Source organism: Geotrypetes seraphini, chromosome 5 (assembly GCF_902459505.1).
Source record: "Geotrypetes seraphini chromosome 5, aGeoSer1.1, whole genome shotgun sequence".
Lineage (NCBI taxonomy): Eukaryota > Metazoa > Chordata > Amphibia > Gymnophiona > Dermophiidae > Geotrypetes > Geotrypetes seraphini.
In genome coordinates this window covers 105,977,358-106,000,362 of record NC_047088.1, presented here as the reverse complement: position 1 = coordinate 106,000,362, position 23,005 = coordinate 105,977,358, and the positions used below count along the sequence as shown (strand labels likewise).

Below are 23,005 nucleotides of genomic sequence, written 5' to 3'. Positions count from 1 at the left end.
GGACTTTTTTTTTTATAATGGCAAAACAATTAGATGTCTAGCTGGTCCATTTTTGAAAAAAAACAGAATAGATGTCTCACAGAATCAAAAATGGACATTTTCTTCAGCCGATTTTTGGATGTTTTTCTCAAAACGTCCAAAGTCGGACTTAGATGTCCTATTGAAGATGTCCTATTGAAAATGCCCTTCCATGGCTCCAGTCTAGGCACAATATCTGATGCTTTGGTCCTAGCTGGAGAATGACACGGGGACAAATTTTTTACTGTCCTCGCGGGAACTCATTTTCCCGTCCCATCCCACAAGTTCTTTTCCTGCCCCTGCCCAATTTCTGCAAGCTCTATCTTCATCTAAACAGGCCTCAAACATTTTAAAATCATAAGTGTTCGAGGCTTGAGCGGTTAAGACAGAGCTTACAGGAATGGGGTAGGGACAGGGAAACTTGAGTCCCTACAGGAACAAATTTGTCCCTGTGTCATTCTCTAGTCCTAGTATTTTATAAAGATGCTTAGGTGTCTATGGGGCTCATAATTTAAAAAAAAAAAGTGTCCTAAATCGGTACTTGGACAATCAAAAGACAGATCGTCCAAGTACCGATAATCAAAGATGGTTTAGACGTATGTAAAACCAGCTTAGGCCTTTACCCTGCCTCTGAACGCCTAGAGTAAAAAGAAGCATTTTTAGAGGAGGGAAAAGGGCGGGAGTTGGGCCGACCTAGACTTTAGTCATACTACAAGTATAACCAAAAGTTTAGGGAGATGGCCCAGTCGGAACTTATATGTTTTGACTTAGACCAAGTCAAAACAGGTATAAGTTCCAAATAGGGGCCGCTGAGCTGATTGCAGCTGCCACGATCAACTCAGATGCCCCGGCAACCTGCCCACCCCCAACCGCAATGATCGCAGCAGGAGAGATGCCTAATCTCTCCTGCCATGATCGCAATCCCTCCCCTGAACTGCCACGAACCACGGCAGGAGAGATGCCCAATCTCTCCTGCTGGCATCCCCCCCCCCAAAAAAAACAAACCAATACCTGCAGGAGAGATGCCCGATCTCTCCTGACAAAGGTGCAACCTCCCCTCAAATACGGGCAGGAGGGATCCCAAGCCCTCATGCCGGCACCCCAACCCTCCCGCAACAATACCGGTAGGAGGGAGCCCAAGCCCTCCTGCCGAAATGCAGGCCCTCACCCCCTGAACACCCTCCGACAATACAGGCAGGAGGGAGAACAAGCCTTCCTTCTGGAATGCGAACCCCCCACCCCCCTCAAATATGGGCAGGAGGGATCCCAGGCCCTCCTGCCCATGGCGCACTCCCCCAAACTCCCAATTGCCTCCCCTGAACCCCCAAACAGCCCCCCAATCCCAGACCCCCCCTGACATCTCCCAAATTACCTTAACGTTGGCCAGCTTGACAGGTCCTAAGCCCAGCTGGCAGGCCCACCATCCTCGGAATGGCGGGCCTAAGGCCTGATTGGGCCAAGCGCCTAAGGCAACTGGGCCTAAGGCAACTTGGCCAATTCCAGTTGGCCCAGGTGCCTAAGGCCCCTCCTATGGAAGGGGCCTTAGGTGCTTGGCCCAAAAGGGCCCTAGGCTTGGCATTCCGAGGATGGCGGACCTGCCGGCTGACCGGGCTTGGAACCCGTCTGGCTGGCCAACATTAAGGTAAGTTGAGAGGGTGTCAGGGTTTAGGGAGGTGTCCAGGGTTCGGGGGCCTTTGGGGATTTGGGGGAGTGAGTGGGGGTTCGGGGGTGTGCCATGGGCAGGAGGGTCTGAGATCCCTCCTGTCTGTATTGTCAGGGGGTGTTCAGGTGTTGGGACCTGCACCTCAACAGGAGGGCTTAGGATCCCTCTTGTCGATAGTTGCGGGAGGGTTGGGGTACCGGCAGGAGGTCTTGGGTTTAGGCATCTCTCCTGCTGCAATCGTTACGGGGGGGGGGGGGGGGGGAGGTGGATTCTGTAATTGGTGTTGTTTTTGACAGATGCCAGTTACAAAATCCAGCTTTTAGACGAAGGACTGGCTCCTCTTTCGCCTAACAGGTCTGGGTTTGGGCATTTGGGACTTGGGCGATTTTTTTGGTTGGGAATGCGTTTTAAGGTTAGACGTAGTGGTGGTCTGGGCGATTAAATTGCTGAACATAGAGGTAGGCCATTCTCATAAAAACCCTAATTTTGGACATTTTTTTTGAGAATGGACAGTTTCCCTGCTGCTACTTTCAGCATTTAGGGGCTTAGGCCAAAAGGGGACTTAGACTTTTTATTTTTTATTATTATGCCCCTCTATGTGTCTATAAACTGGGCTTGTTTAGGTACTCACGTGGCCTTAGCGAATAGGTAGCCTACAAAAGCATTACCATTTCAAAATGATTGGGGGAGGTAAACTCAATTACCCCTCCCCTGTGGTGTGGGGCTGGGATGCAGGGGGGGACACCCTGGGCACCATCTTGGTGGGGGCGCCAGCACCTCTCCGTCCTCCCATGCCATGCTTGCGCCCTCCCTTCCCCCTGTACCTCTTTACATCTTCACCAGTGCAAGCAACTTCTCCAGCCAGCTGCTTGCGCTGGCCTGGCTCCCCTCTGAAATCACTTCCCTTGCTACACCACTGCCTCTCCCTAAACAAAATGAAGGAGCTTGTTCAATATTGGGGATACCAAGTACCTATTGGCATGCACAGATCTGGCTCCTATTGAAATCTGTTATAATATTACCCTTAAGAATTCTACTGGTATAATGTCTATCAAAGACCAATATTTATCAAAATGTGGAAATTCTGGTGGTTGTGTGAATCTCTTATGCACTTGTCAATATTATTATGCATGGGGAAAAGGCTTCAAGGGCTCACAAGTGCCTGACATTAGATTGTTCTTATCAGGTTATGCTTAAGTGAGCTATCATTAACCCTAAAACAACCCCCTGCACCTATGTGGCTTTCTCTATCTTATTTGCTTTTAATTTTTGCCATACATTGATTTTCGCTAATTATTGACAGTAAACTATTTAGCTTTAGCTAGGAGCTGGTGAATGGCCACTGGACACTATATTTCTCTATGGAGCATTCCCGTTTCACTTCACTAGAAGCTTCGTCAGGAGTAAATGTACCCAATGGTTCCCCGCAACTGCAAGAGAACACACAGTCATCAACAGGAAGGGAACTAGTCACTGACTATGTAGTTATGAACTCATAATTTATTCTATCAAATTGTGTTTTGTAAAAATTGAATGAAACTGTATTAAATAAAACAGTATTGAATAAAACAGTACCCCGCATAAACACTTTTGAATAAAGTTCCCCGCAATTAACAATTTTAGATGTAATTACCTGAAGGGTATTTTAAGCCCGGTCTGTACAAATGCCAAATTTGAGCAATAGCCTGCCATTGCTCCTCATTCTGCACTATGCATGGCGCGCATTAACTAGTTAGATTTTAAAGAGCTTGTATGTGATGACGTGCGCAAAAAACGGAAAAGTGGAAAACAGAAAGCAGAAGAGCCCAATACTCCTTGATCTGCACTGCGCATAACACGCCAGATCTAATTGGATTTTTTACAAAGACCTTAAGCATGATGACGTGTGCCAAAAGCAAAAGAACCTATTGATCTCCCTAGATCCTTTGGAAATTAATTAAGAGATCAAATGACTATACAGTATTTTGGGTTTTTTTCTTTTTTTTAACTTTATTGAATTTTAATGTAACGGCAGTGCATTACAGAAATTATAAGATGAAAAGCTTGCATAAAATGCACCTTAATACACAAAATATAATGAAACAACCATTTTCCCCCCTATCATTCCACTATTAATACCTTAAATCCTATTTTTATTACAAAAATATATTCATATATTTAAACCTTCAAAATATTCCTCCCTCCCCTCCCCCCACCCTGGATGTGTAAGGAAATCTAAGAAAGAAAAGCAACATTTACAATACAGTATTGAAAATGCTATATTAGTATTTCAAATGATGGTGCTTATCTTCATGATAAATATAATTCCATCATGAAAATAATTCTATCTTCATATTCCTGATATTCTATGGGGCTCATAATTAAAACAGAAATACATCTAAAAACCGGCCTAAATCGGCACTTGGACAATCTGTAAGACAAGTCATCCAAGTGCCGATAATCGAACCAGGTTTCAGACGTATTGCAAAATGACTTAGGGCCTCTTTTACGAAGCCGTTTAGCATGGGCTACTGCAGTGACGGCCCCGAAGCCCATAGAGATTTAAAGGGCTTCGGGGCTGTTGCCATTCGGCTTTGTAAAACAGGCCCTTAGGCCTTTTCAGTGCTGCTGTACGCCCAAAGCTAAAAGGGGTGTTTTAGGAGGAGTGGTGAGGGCGGGACATGGGCCGGCCTAGACTTAGTCATACTGCTAGTATAACTGAAAGTGTAACAAGACTGCCTAGACGGAAATTGTGCGTTGTGACTTAGGCCGTGTAAAACCAGGTCTAAGTGCCCAGAAGTTCTCCAAAGTGAGCAGATAACCACTGTAGATACAAAGTACAGACACCCCCACACACACACAAACACACTCCCCCAGTGATCACTGATTCCCCCCCCACCTCCATTAAAAAAAAACAGAATAAAAAATTTACATATCTGCCTCCAGAACATCAGCAGCTGGCATAGGAAAGCCTAGAAGAGCAGCACAGAAGTGGCTTAAGTAGTCTGGGGGGTGGGCTAGTGGCCCATAGAGAGGAGGACCCAGGCCCATAAGCTACTCTAACCACTGCATTCATGGTGAAACATTTGCACCCCAGAACCCCCCAAACTCTGCTGTTCTGCCATATAGATGCCACCTGCGGCCATAAGGGCTATTGGGGTTGTAGACAAGTGGGTCTAGTAGGTTTTAGGGGTATTTTTTTTTTGGGGGGGGGGGTTTACCATGACCTCTAAGGGAATTGTGGTGAGATGTTTATATGTCACTCTTTTTGTGAAGTTTACAGCAGTGCCCTGTAAGGTGCCCCACTATTGTGTTGCCATGTCTGGGTGTCCAGTCCATCACTTTGCTGGCCCCTTCCATGTCCAAAAGGTCTTGTTCTAGGCATTTTTGACGGACGATTTTTTGGACTAGAATGGGGTATAAAGATAGACGACTTAGCGGTCTGGCCGATCAAACGGCTGGACGTATAATTAGGCAATTTTCGGGAAAAATAATATTTTGGAGGTATTTTTCGAAAATGGACTTTAGACACTGCCAACTTTGGGCGACTAGCAACTTAGGCCCAAAACAGACTTAGACGTATCTTTTGATTATGCCCCTCCACATGTTATTTCTCTACCTTATAGTGGGTCATATTGCTTTTATTATGGTAACCTATTTAAATTTTATCACAAGTTGTAAAAGGCTCTATAAATAAATTAACCATTTATTATTAAAAGTTATTCAAAAGAATACTTGCCAATTTATTGTTATATTTAAACCTTGCAGTTGTAAGCTTTGTAAGCGGTGTATCCACTGTTGTTCCATTTGTAAAAGTTTTTTCCCCTGTCCCCCTTTTATATATTCCATTTCAATTGATCAAATGTGTGCCCCTGTTCTAAACAATGTTGGACTATACGAGCCTCCCTGTGCCCTAAGTGTAGGCAAGATTTATGTTCTGTCATGCAGACTTTAAATTTATCTTGTAGTCTTGCCTACATACAATTTGGTGCAAGGACATCATATGACATAAACTACGTAGTCACTAGTGCAATTAGTTTGAAATTTAAGGTAATATAATTCAAGAAACTATGTCTACCATGAACAAAAGGATGAGAGATTATAAACTGAAGTTAAACCCAAATAAGACTAAGGGCTCCTTTTACAAAGGCACACTAGCGGGATTAAAACCCGACTTTTCATCACACGCTAACCCCTGTGCTAGCCAAAAACTATCGCCTGCTCAAGAGGAGGCGGTAGCGGCTAGTGCGTCCGGCGGTTTAGCGCACGCTATTACACACGTTAAACCGCTAGCGGGCCCTGTAAAAGGAACCCTAAGTTCTTCTTTGCCACCCCCTTTAAAAAGATGGTTGAGACCCAGTTAACATTGGATGGGCTTAGTTATTGAATTGAATCTGAGATTAAGATCTTGGGAGTGTACTTGGATAGAAATTTAACAATGAGATCATTCACTTCGTCACTGGTGAAAAAATGTTTCTTTATTCTATGGAAGTTGCAAACTATCAAATCATACTTTGAACCTACTGCATTGAGACTGCTTATTCAGTCCCTGATACTCAATACCTTGGATTATTGTAATGCTGTTCACATCGCTGGACATCGTACAAATTTACTTAGACTTCAAAGAGTACAGAATGTCATAGTGCGTCTGATTTTTTTAAATCTATTAAAGACAGATCATATTACTTCTTATAGAAGGTTCCACTGGCTTCCATTTGAAGTACGTGTGAGGTTTAAATTGGAAACACTTTGTTATAAAGTTCTGCATGGTCAAACGCCAGAGTACATATTAGAATTATTTACTCTATGTACACCGAATCATCCACTACGTAATACTGCTTTATTTGTCGTTCTCTCAGTTCGAGGTTGTATTTACAAAAAGTTCCAGCAACGTCTGCTTGCTTTTCAGGCAGTTAGTTAGGAGTTACGCATTTTATTAGGAAAGTCTGGTTCTTACACACATTTTAGAAAGTTATTAAAATCATCTTTGTTTATAAAATTTTTAGAGAATTAAAATGATTAATGATTATTCTGTAGTTCACTGGAAAAAATATCAACCCCCCTCCCCATAAAAAATGCACACACACACCACCACCTGCTGAATGTAATTATCTGAGGAAGATTCTATGATTCAATGAGTGAGATTGCCAGTTTTCTACCTCCCAATCAGGTGCGACCAGTGGCATGAAGTGACATTTATAGCAGGGAATTTAGTGCTAAACCAAGGATGTCTAATCTTGGCCTTTGCCAGGTTGGGTTTTCAGGATTTCCACAATGAATATTCACGAGATCTATTTGCTATCCCTTGTATGCTGTTACACCATGCTACACTCCCCGATGAAGTGAGACATTTTTTGAATGTTTAAGGTTTGATAATTTGAGTTGTCCCAGTGGCACTTCAGTGCTGTAGTTAGAAATTTACTGTGTTTGTTTTGTGTGTTTTCAGTTTCCCCTCCTGATGAAGCATTATGCGAAATCTGGATTGGGGGGGGGGTCACTTCACAGGGGAGTGTAGCATGGTGTAACTGCATACAAGGGGTAGCAAGTAGTGGTTGAAATAGAATAACACCGCCGAAAAGGCAAAGATAAGTATCTTGGCTTTATTTGAAGGTTTTGTGCGGTATGGGACTTTTTGAGTGTTGTCCCATGAGCCACTGTTGCTTGAACCCATTTGGCATGTAGGTGATTGGTCTGAGCACTTCACATATAGAAGTAATGTTTATTAAACAGCATGGCAAGACAAAAATATGAGCATCAAAAACATTTTATAATAAAACCAAACTTTCCCAAATCCCCGACCTACCCAATCCTCCCCCCCCTCCCCTCCCACCCCATCCCACCCGGGCAGCAACAGCGGAATGAAACATAATATAAGGAAACCTACAGCATCAAAGTGGTATACAGATCATACTGTCCATAGTTGTTGTTGAATAGGTGTGACAAAGGTTAAACTAAATAAGTACCAGCATTGGCGGAACAGCCTGCCCTTTTTTGCTGTTAAGTCCACAATGTCCCTTCTTTCCAACAACATTTGTTGTAACATGAGTGATCGCCACTGTTGTAGAGAAGGAGGCTGAGGTGAAAGCCACTGTGTCAGAATACATTTCCTGCCCATAATTACAGTCTTTCGGAGAAAAGGCGCACACCCCGGTTTAGGTGGATGAAAACGGATTTGTAAAGTAAAAAGAAAACTGGGGTGTAACCTCCACGAGCATCCCCAAAGCGCGGCCACCTCAGACACTAAAGTCAACCAAAAAGTAGACACCAGGGGGCATGTCCAAAACATGTGTCCGAAGGATGCCATAGGATAGGAGCATTTTCCACAACCAGGGGACGTACTAATCCCCATTATCATAGCCCTCTGAGGTGGATAGAACGCTCGCAGCAGAAATTTGTAATTACGCTCCTTCTCCGCCGAAGACAAGGTAGGATCGTGCCCCACGCGAAGGCCCTTTCGTAGCATATCATCAGATATAGGCACTTGTAGGTCAGCTGACCATTTCTGGGCGAGAGAGATGAAGTCCAACTCTCCAGGTAGGTCTTGCAAGAATTTATGATAAAATTTCAGAGGTACATGGTCTTGGGCCGTGAGATCAAGTGCTTCCCGTAAGCTAGATTGAACCTCTTCTCTCAACATAACAGGGGTCAAAGTCCGTACGTAGTGGCACAGTTGTCGATGAGCAAACCAGTCCCCAGTTAAAAAAGTAAACTGAGTCTGCAGATCAGTAAGTGGAGTCGGAATACCCGTATCTTGCACCACCTGGAACAGGTAATGAAGACCCATAGAAGTCCAGCGTCTGAAAACAGCAGAGTCCAAGCCTGGTGGGAAGTCTCCGTTGCCCGCCACGGGGAGATAGGGCGTTGTTTCAGAGGAGATTTTCAATAACCGACATAACGTTTTCCAAGCTGTTCGCATGACCTGCAAAAAGGGGTGGCAATATAGTGATGGCATGTCAGGTAACTGTCTAACATGTAAGAGGTAACTAAAATGATATGGTCTGAACTCAAAGCATTCATTCTCAGGCTGGGAAAACCATTTGGTATTACAAAACCAATCGTGTAGATGTCTAAATTGACATGCAAGAGCAAATCGGGAAATATCCAGTAAGCCCATCCCCCCCCCGGTGTTTTGGCAGCATCAACTTGGACAATGCTATCCTAGCCCGCTTTCCCTGCCACAAATAAGCAGAGAGGTGAGAGTTGAGTCGTGCTAAGTGTCGTGGAGTAAGCATAATGGGCAGCATTTGCATAATATAGAGCCATTGCGGTAAAAGCATCATATTGTATAATGCTATTCGGCCAGAGAGGGACAAGGGGAGCGTCCTCCAACCCGTAAGAGTGGTCAGGGTGCGCTGAAATAAGGGTGCGACATTAATGGAATACAGCCTGTCCAGGTCCTGAGGGATCACCACCCCCAAATAGGTCAGCTGAGATGGAGCCCACTGTAGAGGAAAATCTCCCTGCCAACCCAGACGCACCCCAGGTGAGGTTGGCAACACCAAGGACTTCTGCTTATTAAGCACTAGACCTGAATAAAGATTAAATTCATCCAGAAGTTCCAGAGCTCGGGGCAAAGAATGGTGTGGAGCGCCCAACGTAAGCAGAAGATCATCCGCGAATGCCAGCACCCTCAGCTGAGAGGAGCCCTCCGGCAACCCCACAATTTCGTCGTCCCTCTGTAGTGTGCGTAGTAGAGGATCTAAATATAAAAGGAAAAGGAGGGGTGACAGTGGGCATCCCTGTCGCGTCCCCCTGCCCACCACGAAAGAGGGAGAGCGCACTCCATTAACCAAAACCGATGCCTTGGGTCTCAAGTAAAGCGAACGAATCAACGCCAGGTAACTATCTGGGAACCCCATGTAATGTAACACCTGGAAAAGGTAGTACCAGTGGACTTTATCAAAAGCTTTCGCCGCATCTAACCCTACCAGCAGCCCTGGAGATTGGGCCCGCTGGGCTCGAGAGAAGGCTAGAAGCACCCGGCGTACATTAATTACCGATTGACGAGATCGTACAAAGCCCACCTGTTCCGGCACAATCACGGCAGGGAGCAGGGGGGCCAGCCTTTCTGCCAAAATACGAGCCAAGATTTTCAGGTCAACATTCAACAGTGATATCGGTCGATATGATTCAATATCCGTCGGCGGTTTAGAGGGTTTCGGGATCAGAGTTATCAAAGCATCGTTTGCATACCTCGGGAGGGCGCCAGAGTTCTGTACCTCAGAGTAATAATTTAAGAGAGACCCCCCTATTGAGGACGATAAGATCTTATAAAACTCCGGAGAGAAGCCGTCCGGACCTGGAGCTGTACACGGTTTCAGGGTTTTAATCGCCTGCAACACTTCCGGAAGCTGCAATGGTTTATCCAACCGAGATATTTGAACCGCCGATAATTTGGGCATTTGAGCACTTCACATAAAATCTTTTATTTTTATTTGTATATTTAATGTTTTGTAATGCATACTCCGTGATAAATTGTTAGAAAAACAAGAAATTAATGCAATACTCAAGGTGAAGTCACACTGTGGAATAATACAGAGCCATTATAATGCCTTATTTACCATCCCTTTTCTAATAATTTCTAGCATCTTGTTTGCTTTCTGTCCGCCGCCACACATTGGATGGAAGGTTTCAACGTATTATCTATGATGACACCTAGATATATTTTCTTGTGCACTGACCCCCTAAGGTGGACCCTAGCATCTGGTAACTGTGATTTGCATTATTCTTCCCAATAACTTTGCATTTGTCTGCATTAAATTTCATCTGCCATTTGGATCCCACACTGTCTTCCAATTTCCTAAGGTCTGACTGCAGTTTTTCACAGTCTGCATGTATTTTAACAATTTTGAACAGTTTAGTGTCATCTGAAAAAAGTATAATGAAAAACAAAAATGTACTCAAGAAAAAATAAAAATTAAGTGCCTAAAATAATACTTTTTGAGTAAAAAGTAAAAATACCACAATTACACTGTCTGTTCATCAAGAATTGCTACCAGCTTCAGCTTCATCTCCACTTTAAAGTGACCCAACTCATCTAACCAGTTCAAACATAGGCAACTCCACTGTTCTTATAGGCTATATTCAGTGAACAGCAAAATTTAAGATGAAATGATCCACTGTTTGCATGATGAGGTTTGCAATGGCAAAATCCTGTTTCCAGTTTTGCTGTTTCAGTTGGTTTACTGAGGAATTGCCATTGACATCTCCCTTCCACTTTTACAGTAACTTCAATCATCAAATGTAACTAGGCAAAAGTAGTAAAAATTGGCAAAATTATTTCTTCAGTAAAAGTAACAAATGTTATCCTGTTCTTTACAAGTAAAAGTATCAAAACATTTACTTAAGTACAATAATAAGTTACATTTACTTAGACCCTCTTTTACCAAGCCATGGTAAAGGTTTCTACCACAGCCTGGGGGCGCTAAATGCTCCAACGCTGCTCTGATGCTCATAGGATGAGCATTACTACTATTAATTATTTCTATTGCACTACCAGACGTACGCATAGGGTTTCCAGATTTTCCGTTTGGAAAATCTGGACCCCCTAGACCTGCCCCCCCAGTCTCACCCATCCCCGCCCTGTTACACCCTAGTCCCCCCCCCCCCCCCCCCCGTTGCCTGCTCTCATCGGGCAGGAGCACATCTGCGCATGTGCTCCTGCCTGACAGAGATTTGTTCCAAGCTTTTCAAAACAAAGTGCCGGCTGACGTCTGGTAAAGCACAGTTACTTACCGTAACAGGTGTTATCCAGGGACAGCAGGCATATATTCTCACATGTGGGTGACGTCATCTACGGAGCCCCGATGCGGAAGCATTTTCAAGCAAACTTGATTGAAGATTTAAGTTTGCTCTGCTGCTCCACGCATGCGTGCCTTCCTGCTCCACTAGGGGGTGCATCCCCTCGTGGTCTCCAGTTCACGTAATTAGCAAAGAAGCCAACCTCGGGGAGGTGGGCGGGTTGTGAGAATATATGCCTGCTGTCCCTGGATAACACCTGTTACGGTAAGTAACTGTGCTTTATCCCAGGACAAGCAGGCATGATATTCTCACATGTGGGTGACCTCCAAGCTGACTGAAAAGGGATGGAGGGAAGTTGGCAATTTAAGCAAATAGATTTCGTAAAACCGATTGGCCGAACCGGCCATCGCTCCTGGACAGTGAGTCCAGACAGTAGTGGGAGGTGAAGGTATGAACCGAAGACCACGTGGCAGCCTTGCAGATTTCCTCAATAAGTGTGGACCTGAGGAACGCTACGGAGGCTGCCATCGCTCGGACCTTGTGTCCTGTTACTCGACCATGCAGCGTGAGACCAGCCTGAGCGTAGCAGAAGGAGATGCAGTCGGCCAACCAGTTGGACAAGGTGCGCTTGGAGACTGGGTGACATAACCGGTTTGAGTCGAAGGACAAAAACAATTGTGGGACTTTCCGGTGTGACTGAGTACGTTGGAGGTAGAAGGCCAACGCTCTCTTACAGTCAAGAGTATGGAGCGCCACCTCTCCGGGGTGAGAGTGGGGCTTGGGAAAAAACACAGGTAAGACAATGGACTGATTGAGGTGAAAATCAGACACTAGGCAAGAACTTTGGATGGGTGCGGAGCAGTGTTCCCTCTAAGAGGGCGGGTGTTGTGAGCAAACTTTTTTCACCGTGAGCCAAAAATATCGGGCGCCAGCAAGTTATGAGCCAACTCGCCCGATTCTCCTCTCGCCGCCCTGCCATCTGCCGTACGCCTCTTCCGATCGTGCGCTGTGACGAGAAACGTGTGCGCTGCGATGTAATATTTTGTGCGCCAGCGCACGCCAGCGCAGCTTAGCGGGAACACTGGTTCAAATGGTTTTATTTATTTCCCCAAATTTATTTTTGTTATACGCATTGAAAATATTTGATATTGCGTTTAAATCAAAATCTCAATAAACTTGAAACGAGTGCCCGTGAGATTGTGGGAGGGTTAAATACTCAAAACTTAGAAGTTTTTGCTACGCCAGCTTTCTGGTATCTTTACATAAAGTGGCGTACCTAGCATATGTAACATCCGGGGCCCATCATTTTTTGGCACCCCCCCCCATCTGTAAGAAAAACATGATTTTTAGTAACAAACCACACGTCACACATGAGTACCTAGGAAAAGGCAGCATCTTACATATTGCAGTGAGCAGTACATCAATACACCCATTGTAAAACTAAACAAGCCAGACCAGCACAGATCAATCCTACACCGTCAATCCTAACAGAAAACCATGTCTTTCGAACACACAGAACACAGAAAACACCTTCGCCTAGTAAGGAATATGTAATCACAAACTAACCCCTCCCTCTTTTACAAAACTGTAGTGTGGATTTTAGCTACGGAGGTAACAGCTCTGATGCTCATAAAATTCTGAGCATCAGAGCTGCTACCACCAAGGCTGGTGCTAAAAACGCTTCACAGTTTTGTAAAAGGGGGGATAAAATAAAAATACATAGACAAAGGTTAAATTGAACCAGCAAGAAGCTGGACTCTGCATACAATGCTTCACAGAAACAGTGACACATGTCTCCTAAAGCAATAAATAAATAGAAATTTTTTTCTACCTTTGTCTTCTGTGGTTTCTCCTTTCCTCATCTTCTTGTAACTCTCTTCCTTCCATCCACTGTCTGCCGTCTCTCTTCCCCTATATGGCATCTTCTCTCCTTCTATGCCCCTTCCAGAAACTGTATGCCTCCCCCTTCCATCTCTCCTTTCACCCCATTGGTCTGGCATCTCTCTCCTCGCCTTCCCTCTCCCACACCTCTCCTCATAGTCTGGTATCTCCCCTTCCCTGATTCTCTGGCATCTCTCTCCTTTCCTTTTCTTCCATCTTTCGCTCCCCCTCCATGCTCTCACATCTCCCCCTTCCTTTTCCCTTAGACTGGCATACCTTCCTCCTACGCTCCAAGCCCTGGCATCTCCTTTAATTCCCTCCCTCATCTTCCTTCTCCCTCCAGCTGGGTACCGCAACACTCTTCCCTGCAGCTCTGCACTTCCCCACAATTGCCATGCTTCGGTTCCTCTTCTTCCTTCCTTCCTCCCACCCCCCCCCCCCGCGGGACCCTGCGGCACCATCAACTCTTACTCCCTCTAATGTCGGCCCTGCAGCTCCAGACTTCCTCGCACCTTCTCCCCTCCCCCTTTGGATCGCTATTATTTTAAATGTTATAGCCGCGGAGCTGTATCCATCAGTGGAGATGTCTAACCTCGGCCTGCCCCGGAACTCTTACTGCAGCAGACGCCCGTCTAGGCAGGAACAGGAAGTCACTGTTGCAGTAAGAGTTCCGGGGCAGGCCGAGGTTAGACATCTCCACTGATGGATACAGCTCCGCGGCTATAACATTTAAAATAATAGCGATCCAAAGGGGGAGGGGAGAAGGTGCGAGGAAGTCTGGAGCTGCAGGGCCGACATTAGAGGGAGTAAGAGTTGATGGTGCCGCAGGGTCCCGCGGGGGGGGGGGGGGAGGAAGGAAGGAAGAAGAGGAACCGAAGCATGGCAATTGTGGGGAAGTGCAATCCCCCCAATGCGTCCCCTTACCTTACCGACGCGTGTGTGCGCTGTGAAGAGAAACTTTGCGCTGCGATGTAATATTTTGTGCGCGAGCGCAGGCCAGCGCAGCTTAGCGGGAACACTACTGCGGAGTACCACCTTGTCGTGATGGAATACCGTGAAGGATGGGTCCGCTACCAGAGCCTGTAACTCACTAACCCGCCGAGCGGAAGTGAGCGCAAGCAGGAAAATTACCTTCCAAGTGAGGAATTTTGGATGGCATTTGTCTAGGGGCTCAAATGGAGGTTTCATTAGTTGAGCCAGAACCACGTTGAGGTCCCAAACCACCAGAGGGGTTTGAGAGGAGGGTGGACATTCAGAAGACCCTTCATGAAGCGAGAGACTAAGGGATGGAGCGAGAGGGCTTTCCCTTCCAGGGGCTGATGAAAGGCCGCAATCGCACTGAGGTGTACTCGAATGGAGTTAGTCTTTAGGCCGGAATGAGATAATTGAAGTAAATAGTCAAGGACCAGAGGGACGGGGACCGACACCGGGTCCTGGCTGTGGGAGGAGCACCAGGTTGAGAATCTGGTCCACTTTTGGGAGTAGCAGGTTCTCGTCGAGGTCTTTCTAGAGGCCTCCAATATCTCCTTGACTGATTGAGACACGGGGAGAGCAGTCAGGGGGAGAGAAACCAAGCATTCAGATGAAGAGATTGAAGATTGGGATGTAACAGCGAACCCTGACCCTGTGATAGTAGAGAGGGAAACAGAGGCAGAGGCAGTGGATCTCTGACACTGAGTTGAAGTAGAAGGGAAAACCAAGGCTGGCGTGGCCAGTGAGGAGCAATCAGGATCAGGGTGGTTTGTACTGTTTTCAGGTGGACAAGCGTCCGCAGTATCAGAGGAAACGGCGGGAACGCGTATAGGAACCTTCCCTCCCAGTCGAGGAGGAAGGCGTCGGCCTCGAGCCGGTCCGGGGAGTACATCCGGGAGCAGAAGAGAGGCAGCTTGTGGTTGTGGGGGGATGCGAATAGATCTATTTGAGGCGTCCCCCACCTTTCGAACACCTGTCGTAGGATCTGAGAGTGCAGTGACCACTCGTGTGGCTGGAGGAGGCGGCTGAGTCTGTCCGCCAGACAGTTTTGTTCTCCTTGTATGAACACCGCTCGAAGGAAGGTGTTGTTGGAGATTGCCCATTTCCAGAGGCGCAGGGCTTCCCGGCAAAGGGACCAAGACCCTGTTCCCCCTTGTTTGTTTACGTAGTACATTGCTACCTGGTTGTCGGTTCGGATGAGAACCACTCGGTCGTGGAGCAGATGTTGAAAAGCTACAGCTGCGAGATAGATGGCCCGAAGCTCTAGCACGTTGATGTGGCAGCGACGGTCTTCTGCTGACCACATCCCTTGAGTGCGTAGGCCGTCCAGATGGGCTCCCCAAGCGTACTCCGACGAGTCCATGGTGAGTATCTTGCTGTGGGGTGGGTTGAGGAAAAGCAAACCTTTGGAAAGATTTGAAGAGTCGGCCCACCAGCGGAGCGATCGTTGCAAAGAAGGCGTCACTGTCACGGGGCGGTCAATCGGGTCCCGGTCTTGACGCCATTGAGAGGCCAGGGTCCATTGAGGAATTCTCAGATGGAGGCGGGCGAAGGGTGTGACGTGGACGGTGGAGGCCATGTGGCCCAGAAGAGTCATCATCTGCCGAGCTGATACCGAGGTCAGCAGGGAAAACCTTCGACTCAGGCTTACTAACACCTCTAGACGCGGAGGGGGGAGGAAGGAACGGAGGCGAACCGTGTCCAGCGTGGCCCCGATGAACTGTAGGGACTGGGAGGGGCGTAGTTGGGATTTTGGGAAGTTTATCTCGAACCCCAGACTTTATAGGTAGGTAATAGTCTGTTGGGTCGCTGAGATAACCGCTTCCCTGGACGGGGCTTTGATCAGCCAGTCGTCCAGGTAGGGGAATACCTGGAGGCCCTGGAAGCGTAAGGTTGCTGCGACCACCACGAGGCACTTGGTGAAGACCCGAGGTGACGATGCTAGGCCGAAGGGAAGGACACGGTATTGTAGGTGCCAGTCCCCTACCTGAAAATGCAAGAACTTGCGGTGAGCGGGGTGCACTGGGACATGTGTGTACGCCTCCTTCAGATCGAGGGAGCAGAGCCAGTCGCCCTCGTCGATCAGGGGGTAGAGGGTCGGTAGGGAAAGCATCCGAAATTTTTCTCATATCGGAAATTTGTTGAGGCGTCTCAAGTCTAGTATTGGGCGTAAGCCTCCCGTTTTTTTCGGTACCAGGAAGTAACGGGAGTAGAAGCCCTTCCCCCGTTGGTCGGGGGGAACCTCCTCCACTGCTCTCAGGCGAAGCAGGTCTCGAGCTTCGGAGAGGAGTAGGGGTAGCTGCGTCCGGTTGGGAGGGCAATTCCTTGGGGGGTTTTCCGGAGGAATGGTCCGAAAGTTGAGAGAGTATCCTGATGAGATCACGCCAAGGACCCATGCGTCCGACGTGACTTGTTCCCAGCGAGGGTAAAAGGCTTTGAGGCGACCCCCGATGGGAAGGAGGCCTGGGACTATGGCGGAGGGGGCCCGCCCCCTTCCGCGTATCCCGTCAAAAGGACTGGGATGGTTTGGTAGTCGCAGGCGGTTGGGACTTGGGCATGGCCCGGTAGTGGGCTTGCGGACGCCTGGGTGGAGGCCGCGAGAAGGCAGGAGTGGATTTTTGTGGGTAGCGGCGCGGAGGGGCCCTATTCGGCCTGGCCGCGGGCGGTTTGGGCTTTTGTCGGACGAGGGAGGCAAACGAGCGTTCGTGTTCGGAGAGACGTTTTTATAGCCGCCTCGATAGTGTCATCGAACAGTTCTTTTCCCACGCAGGGGAGGTTAGCCAACCGGCCCTGTAAGTTGGGGTCCATGTCGACCAGGCGTAGCCAAGCTAGTCGGCGCATGGCGATAGCAAACGCTGCCTCTCTGGAGGAGAGTTCGAAGCCATCGTAGGCCGCGTGGAATAGATGGAGGCGTAGGTTGGAGAGGGATTCCAAAAGCAGGCTAAAGGCTCCTTGGCGGGAGGCCGGTAGGTCAGTCTCAAAGGCTCTCAGTAGTCCAATGAGGTGTTTGAGGTAGGATGTGAAGGTGAAAGTGTAGCTTTGCACCCTAGAGGCCATCATCGCATTTTGATATAGTCTCCTGCCGAACTTGTCTAGGGTTTGGCCTTCTCGGCCTGGGGGGACCGCCGCTGAGACCCGGGAGGGGTGAGCCTTTTTTAAGGAGGATTCTACTAACAGCGACTGGTGGGAGAGCTGTGGTTGTTCAAATCCCGGAAAGGGTACTGTACGGTACTTGGCCTCCATTTTGGAGGGCACGGCTGTGACCGTATAAGGGGTCTCCAGGTTCCTGAAGAAAGCCTGTTGGAGTATCGGGTTAGGCGGTAAGCGAAGGGACTCTCTGGGTAGTGATGGCATATCCAGTTCCGCTAGGTACTCTTTAGAGTATCTGGAGTCGGACTGGAGGTCTAAATTCAAAGCGTGGCCCATGTTCTGGACAAAGCGTGAGAAGGATGGTCGGAATGTTCCCGAGGCCCCGTGGGGGGTCGGTGAACGAGACCTCCGTCGGGTGGAGAAGGAAGGGGAGGCTTCCCTCGAGTAGCGAGGTTCCTGTTCCGATCCCAGCTCCGAGACCGGGGAAGTACTGTGAAAGTGTTCCGGGGTCGTGGATCTCCGACGTCTCGAGGAGCCCCTCGGAGACGATGCCGGGGTTCGGGGTACCGATCGATGTCGAATCGGTGACCTCGACCCGGACTCCCTTGGTGAAAGCCCGAAACCTCGGATCGGAGCCCCGGTCCGAGGGGGAGTTCGGAGGATGCGTGGGTTGGAGAGTGATAACTCTGCCACCTTCAGCGGTCCCGTACGAGGTGTAGGTGAACAGCCTCGTAGAGTGGGGGAACCCCGGGCCTTCTTAGAGGTACGGCGGTTCGAGGTTTCTGTTGGTTTAGCCCGACGTTTTGCCCTGTGGCGGTCTGTGGAGGGAGAGTGCCTCGGGTGCCTCGGCGAGGAGTCCGAGGAGGATGAGATGCGGCGAAGTTTGTGCACTTTTCCCCGAGGTGGCTCGATGCGAGGCTCAGGCTGGTCTGGCACATGCGGGGTCGAGGTCGAGGCAGAGGCCGGTTGTAGATGGGCCATTGCAGCGGACAGCTCCGACGAGATCATTGCTCGGAGTAAGTCCTGGAAGACGGGCACGGACAGCATCGAAGGCATGTCCCCTGCCTCGGTGCACTCCACCGGGGCGACCTCGTATCAGAGTATTCCTGTGTGGTGGAGGCACGGCCCGAAGGCTTGGAGGGCTTCGTCGGGGCTGTAAGCATGGGACTTCCGCCATGCGTCGCCGGTGTCCCCGAGGTTGGTTTCTTCGCTGGTACAGAACCTGAAGAGGGAAGAGGGGACTTACCCGGAGCCGAGGCTTTCTGTTTTCCCGAGGACTTCGGAGTCGAGTCTCGAGGCGATGCCGAGGTATTCGGGGCCGAGGTCAAGGCCGGGGCTGAGGCCGGGGCCAACCTCGAGGCCGAGGTAGAAGGTTGGTCTGGGGCGAAAAGATCCGCCATGCGGGCTTTCCTTCGACGGAGGGCCCGGTTCTGGAAAATAGCGCACTGGGGACAGGAGTCGGTTGGATGAGCTGCCCCCAGGCAGAGGATGCACCGGCGATGCGGGTCTGTGATGGAAAGAAGCCGCTCGCACCGGGTGCACTTTTTAAAGCCGGTCAAAGGCCGGGACATAGAATCGAAAGTGGCCGCGGCTCGAGTAGCCACGCGGCCACGGGGACCCGGAAGCCTCCGGGTCAGTCAAACGAAGCAGGAATCAAGTTGAAGAAGAAAAAATTTCGCGCACAGCGACTTAAATGATGAAAAACAAGAAAAATCGCGGTGCTAGAAGGCAGTTGGGGCAGAGCCTGAAAAAACACGACTTCTAGGCTCAGCGGAAAATTTTGAACTGGAGACCACGAGGGGATGCACCCCCTAGTGGAGCAGGAAGGCACGCATGCGTGGAGCAGCAGAGCAAACTTAAATCTTCAATCAAGTTTGCTTGAAAATGCTTCCGCATCGGGGCTCCGTAGATGACGTTACCCACATGTGAGAATATCATGCCTGCTTGTCCTGGGATAATACTACATACGCAGTGCTATATAGAATCACAAAGAAGAAAACAGTCCCTGCTTGAAAGAGCTTACAATCTAAACAGCCAAGACAGATAAACAGGATGTCATGGATACAATTCAGGGGAATGTTTAAGCAGCTGGCTGGGCTGGAGGGCAGAGGAGTAGGGTTAGAGCATCGTCAGAGCATTTAGCACTCCAAGCCTTGGTAGAAACTTTACTGCAGCTTAGTAAAAAAAAAAAAAAAAAAAAGGGGGGGGGGGTAGTGTCTATATGACACTAGTGATAATTAAAGAGGAAGGAAGCAACATCATGGGCAGTAGAAAGCCAGAGAGAGTATAAAATCTGATGGGGTAAAGAAGGTTAGCAGTTACATGTGTAATGGTAGATTCATTCTTTCTGTGAGTGTACTTTTGTGCAAATATGCAGTCATTCAATTAAAAAAACAAACAAACAACAACCCTTTTCTACATGTACAACTGGCTTTAGATGGGGAGAAAGTTTTATAACATTACCTGTTAATGTAAGGCTCTTCTGTACCCCTGCAGCATGATACAGAGAACTAGAAGACACAGAAAAGGTTTGTATTTGCTATCCGTTGTAGTGTGATACAGTGAGATAGAAGTGACAGCAATACCTAAGGAATGTTCTTTATCCATATAGCAGAGGACTGGAACACTGCAACTCCCAGAATTCCTGACTCCCTTCTGATGCACTACATAAAAATCCTAGAGAAACTGGATGATGTAATTCACATATCTGTAGAAGATTCTCTCACAGACTTTGGTCTGTTCTTCCCCAACTTATCAGCAGTGTGATGACGAACTGTCAGAGGAACGGATTGGCTGGGAATCGCAGCTCTGCCGGTCCGGATGAGCGTAATGGGTTGATGGGTTTGAGGCTGGCTCCACCTCTATTCTTTAGTCATGAAAGCGGAGTTCCCAGCAGCGGACTTCTCTTTTTATGAGCTGGAGCCGAGAGCGATCCTGTGCTAGGGGGAAGAAAAGAAAGAGAGAAACAACAAAGAGGAGACACAAACATTGAACAGAAAACAGAATAGAAATGACAAAGTCAGGTGAAAAATAGAGACTGAGAACCACAGAGTGGCCATAAGAAACAGAAAAAAAAGCAATAGAAATAACACAAATGGAAAGAAAAAGACTGGCATGGAGTCTCTGAGGAAGAAACAGTAAGACAAGGCTTGAGAGAGAAACTTAAATAAACTAGCAGCCACTGAAGTCAGGGGCTCCATATCCTTGCTAGTGACATTGGATCCTTCCCCAGCTCACCAGCAACACCATCACTTAGGTAAGATATGATTCCCTATAGTACCGAAAGCTTGAATGAATGAAAGAGCGTGTGCATCTGTGTTTGTGTGGAAATGAGACAGGATGTGATGAAGTGAGAAGGGGTTATACTTAGATGAGTGAAAGAGTGTAAATTGTGAGCAGATGGAGGTGTATTTGAATGTCAGACAATCTTGCCGAGGTGAGGGGCAGTGCTGGATTTACCTATAAACTAAATAAGCTACAGTTTAGGGCCTCACCATCTGCAGAGGCCTCACTAAAGTTCCGATTATTTTTTTTTTGGGGGGGGGGAGGAGGAGGGATTTGAAAATTGTATGTGGCTTGTTATCAAACTTTTATATATATGTATGTATATATATATATATATATATATATACACACACACACACATACATATACATACAGGGCTCCTTTTACTAAGCTGCGCTAGCAGTTTTAGCGCGCTCGCTAGATGCTAACGCCACCATTGAGCTGGCGTTAGATTTTTGTGTATAGCGCGGGGTTAGCGCATGCTGATCAGCAGCGCACGCTAAAACTGCTAGTGTAGCTTAGTAAAAGGAGCCCATAATAAAATTATATATATAATTATAGTGTATTTTATATATATATATATATATGTGTATGCATATACTAAAATTATTTTAAAAATTCCATTTACATATTGTTTTTAGGGTATACAGTATGGTGTAACTTATTAACAAGGGATCTGTAGGCTTTATATAGTTTAGGGCCTCACCAAGTCTAAGTCCAGCACTGGGTGAGGGAGGAATGTAATGAGAGCAGAAGAGGGTATTTTTGGGGTGGGGGATGCATGTCCTGGGCAAGGTGGGACTTTTACAGTGAGAAAGTGCATGAGTGTGCTACAGTGAGTGGATGTAAGACCGGGTGTGCTGAGGTGAGAGGTATGTGTATATTGAGGTAAAAGAAGGATGAAAAAAGCAACTTAGGTAAGAGAGGATTTGAGAGTGTTAGGGAGAGAACACATTTTGTTGGGGTGTGAGTAGGACTGTGTTAATGTGTGATGGGATCTGTGCTGGGGCAAAGATGAGATGAGCTGGGGTGAATGAGGATATGTTGAAGTGAGATTGAAATATGATATAAGGAAGTAAGTATATTGAGGCAAGAGATGAGAAACAGGGGTGATGGAGCATATGTGGCTTAATTCTATAAATGAAGAAATGATATAAAATTGTATAATTATTAGTGCTCCGGAACAATCACCAATACATATCTTGAATCTTGCTTGCTAAATTTGCTTGTAAGTTGGATGACAGTACCGGCCACGGGGGACCCTTGACAAAGTACGGGGTGCAAAACATGTTGGGTCTACTTCTCCCGGGTCATGTCAGCTGTTAAGATAAGTGGCTGAAAAGTTTTAAACACTATTATTGAAAGAAACTAATTTATATATTTATAAAGAACAAATAAATATTAATTGACATGATAGAATGAATTAGAATATGAATTTATGGCCGATGATGAGAGTCCACATAATTCTTCACCCTATAAATTTGTATTAGTGCTGGAGTGGTGGGGCTGAGGCCATAAAACATGTAAAGGTTTATATAATCCGGAATATTTGGATGATTCAAGATATGTATTAATTTTATGAACGACACAAAACATTTACGTGGAAATTTAGGTGCTTGCCCAATTTCCATATACAATTTAATTGACTAAGAAGAAAATTAGCACCAATAATTGGATGCTAATAATCAATTATTGGCAACAATTAAAATTTACGCACATATATATATAGTTGGGATCTACACGTAAATTATACACATAGGACTCCTTTTATCAAGCCATGTTAGCGGGGTTAACGCGCGTGCCATTTCATCATGCACTAATTCCCGTGCTGGCCAAAAACTACCGCCTGCTCAAGAGGAGGCGGTAGCGGCTAGTGCCTACGGCGGTTTAGCGTGCACTATAACGCGTGTTAAACCGCTAGCGTGGTTTGATAAAAGGAGCCCATGGTTCCAAAAACGCTGTGGCCATGAGAGGGTCATCCGTGGATCATGGACGTTCCTGTAATTTATGCGTGCTGTTATAGAATAAGGGGGGGGGGATCTGTGCCTAATTTAGGCATGAGAATTTACACTAGGTTTTAGTTGGTGTAAATCCTTACCTATAAAGTTAGGTGTGGTTCCCACCACCAAGCACTGTTCTATAAACATCACTTAACTTTGAGCATCATTTATAGAATAGTACTTAGCGCAGTTTTTAGTCAGCGCTGGTTTTTTTATGCCATTTATAGCAAAGATATATCATCATTGGTTTGTTCTTCACCTTTTATGTGTGTTTTTTTGTTTTATCAGCAGAGCCATATTAACATGTGTTTGTGCCATATTTTTCCCTTTTATCAAGGCTGCATATTTTTAATATAGTCCCTCTTTAGTAAACAAT

General features: G+C 47.0%; 2 protein-coding genes across 3 annotated transcripts in view; one reads left to right on the top strand and one right to left on the bottom strand.

Moving 5' to 3' along the window:
• Positions 1–7,565: 7,565 nt before the first annotated feature.
• Positions 7,566–19,924, bottom strand: LOC117360377. Its single transcript, XM_033944077.1, has 2 exons — positions 19,808–19,924; positions 7,566–8,579 (listed from the first exon to the last, which is right to left on the bottom strand). The coding sequence occupies exon 2, from the start codon at positions 8,574–8,576 to the stop codon at positions 7,566–7,568; it is 1,011 nt and encodes a 336-aa protein (XP_033799968.1). The 5' UTR covers positions 8,577–8,579; positions 19,808–19,924.
• Positions 19,925–20,166: 242 nt separating this feature from the next.
• Positions 20,167–23,005, top strand: part of LOC117361593 (phosphatidylserine decarboxylase proenzyme, mitochondrial-like) — an 88,583-nt gene continuing 85,744 nt past the window's right edge. Inside the window, exon 1 of one of the 2 annotated variants that reach the window (XM_033947149.1) lies at positions 20,167–20,600. The gene's annotated coding sequence lies outside the window, so the exon portion shown is untranslated. The remainder of the gene's footprint in view (positions 20,601–23,005) is intronic. The other variant, XM_033947151.1, reaches the window with a different exon arrangement.

Coding starts and splice junctions, on each gene's coding strand:
- LOC117360377 (XM_033944077.1), bottom strand. CDS start 8,576: ATGCGAACAGCTTGGAAAACGTTATGTCGGTTATTGAAAATCTCCTCT.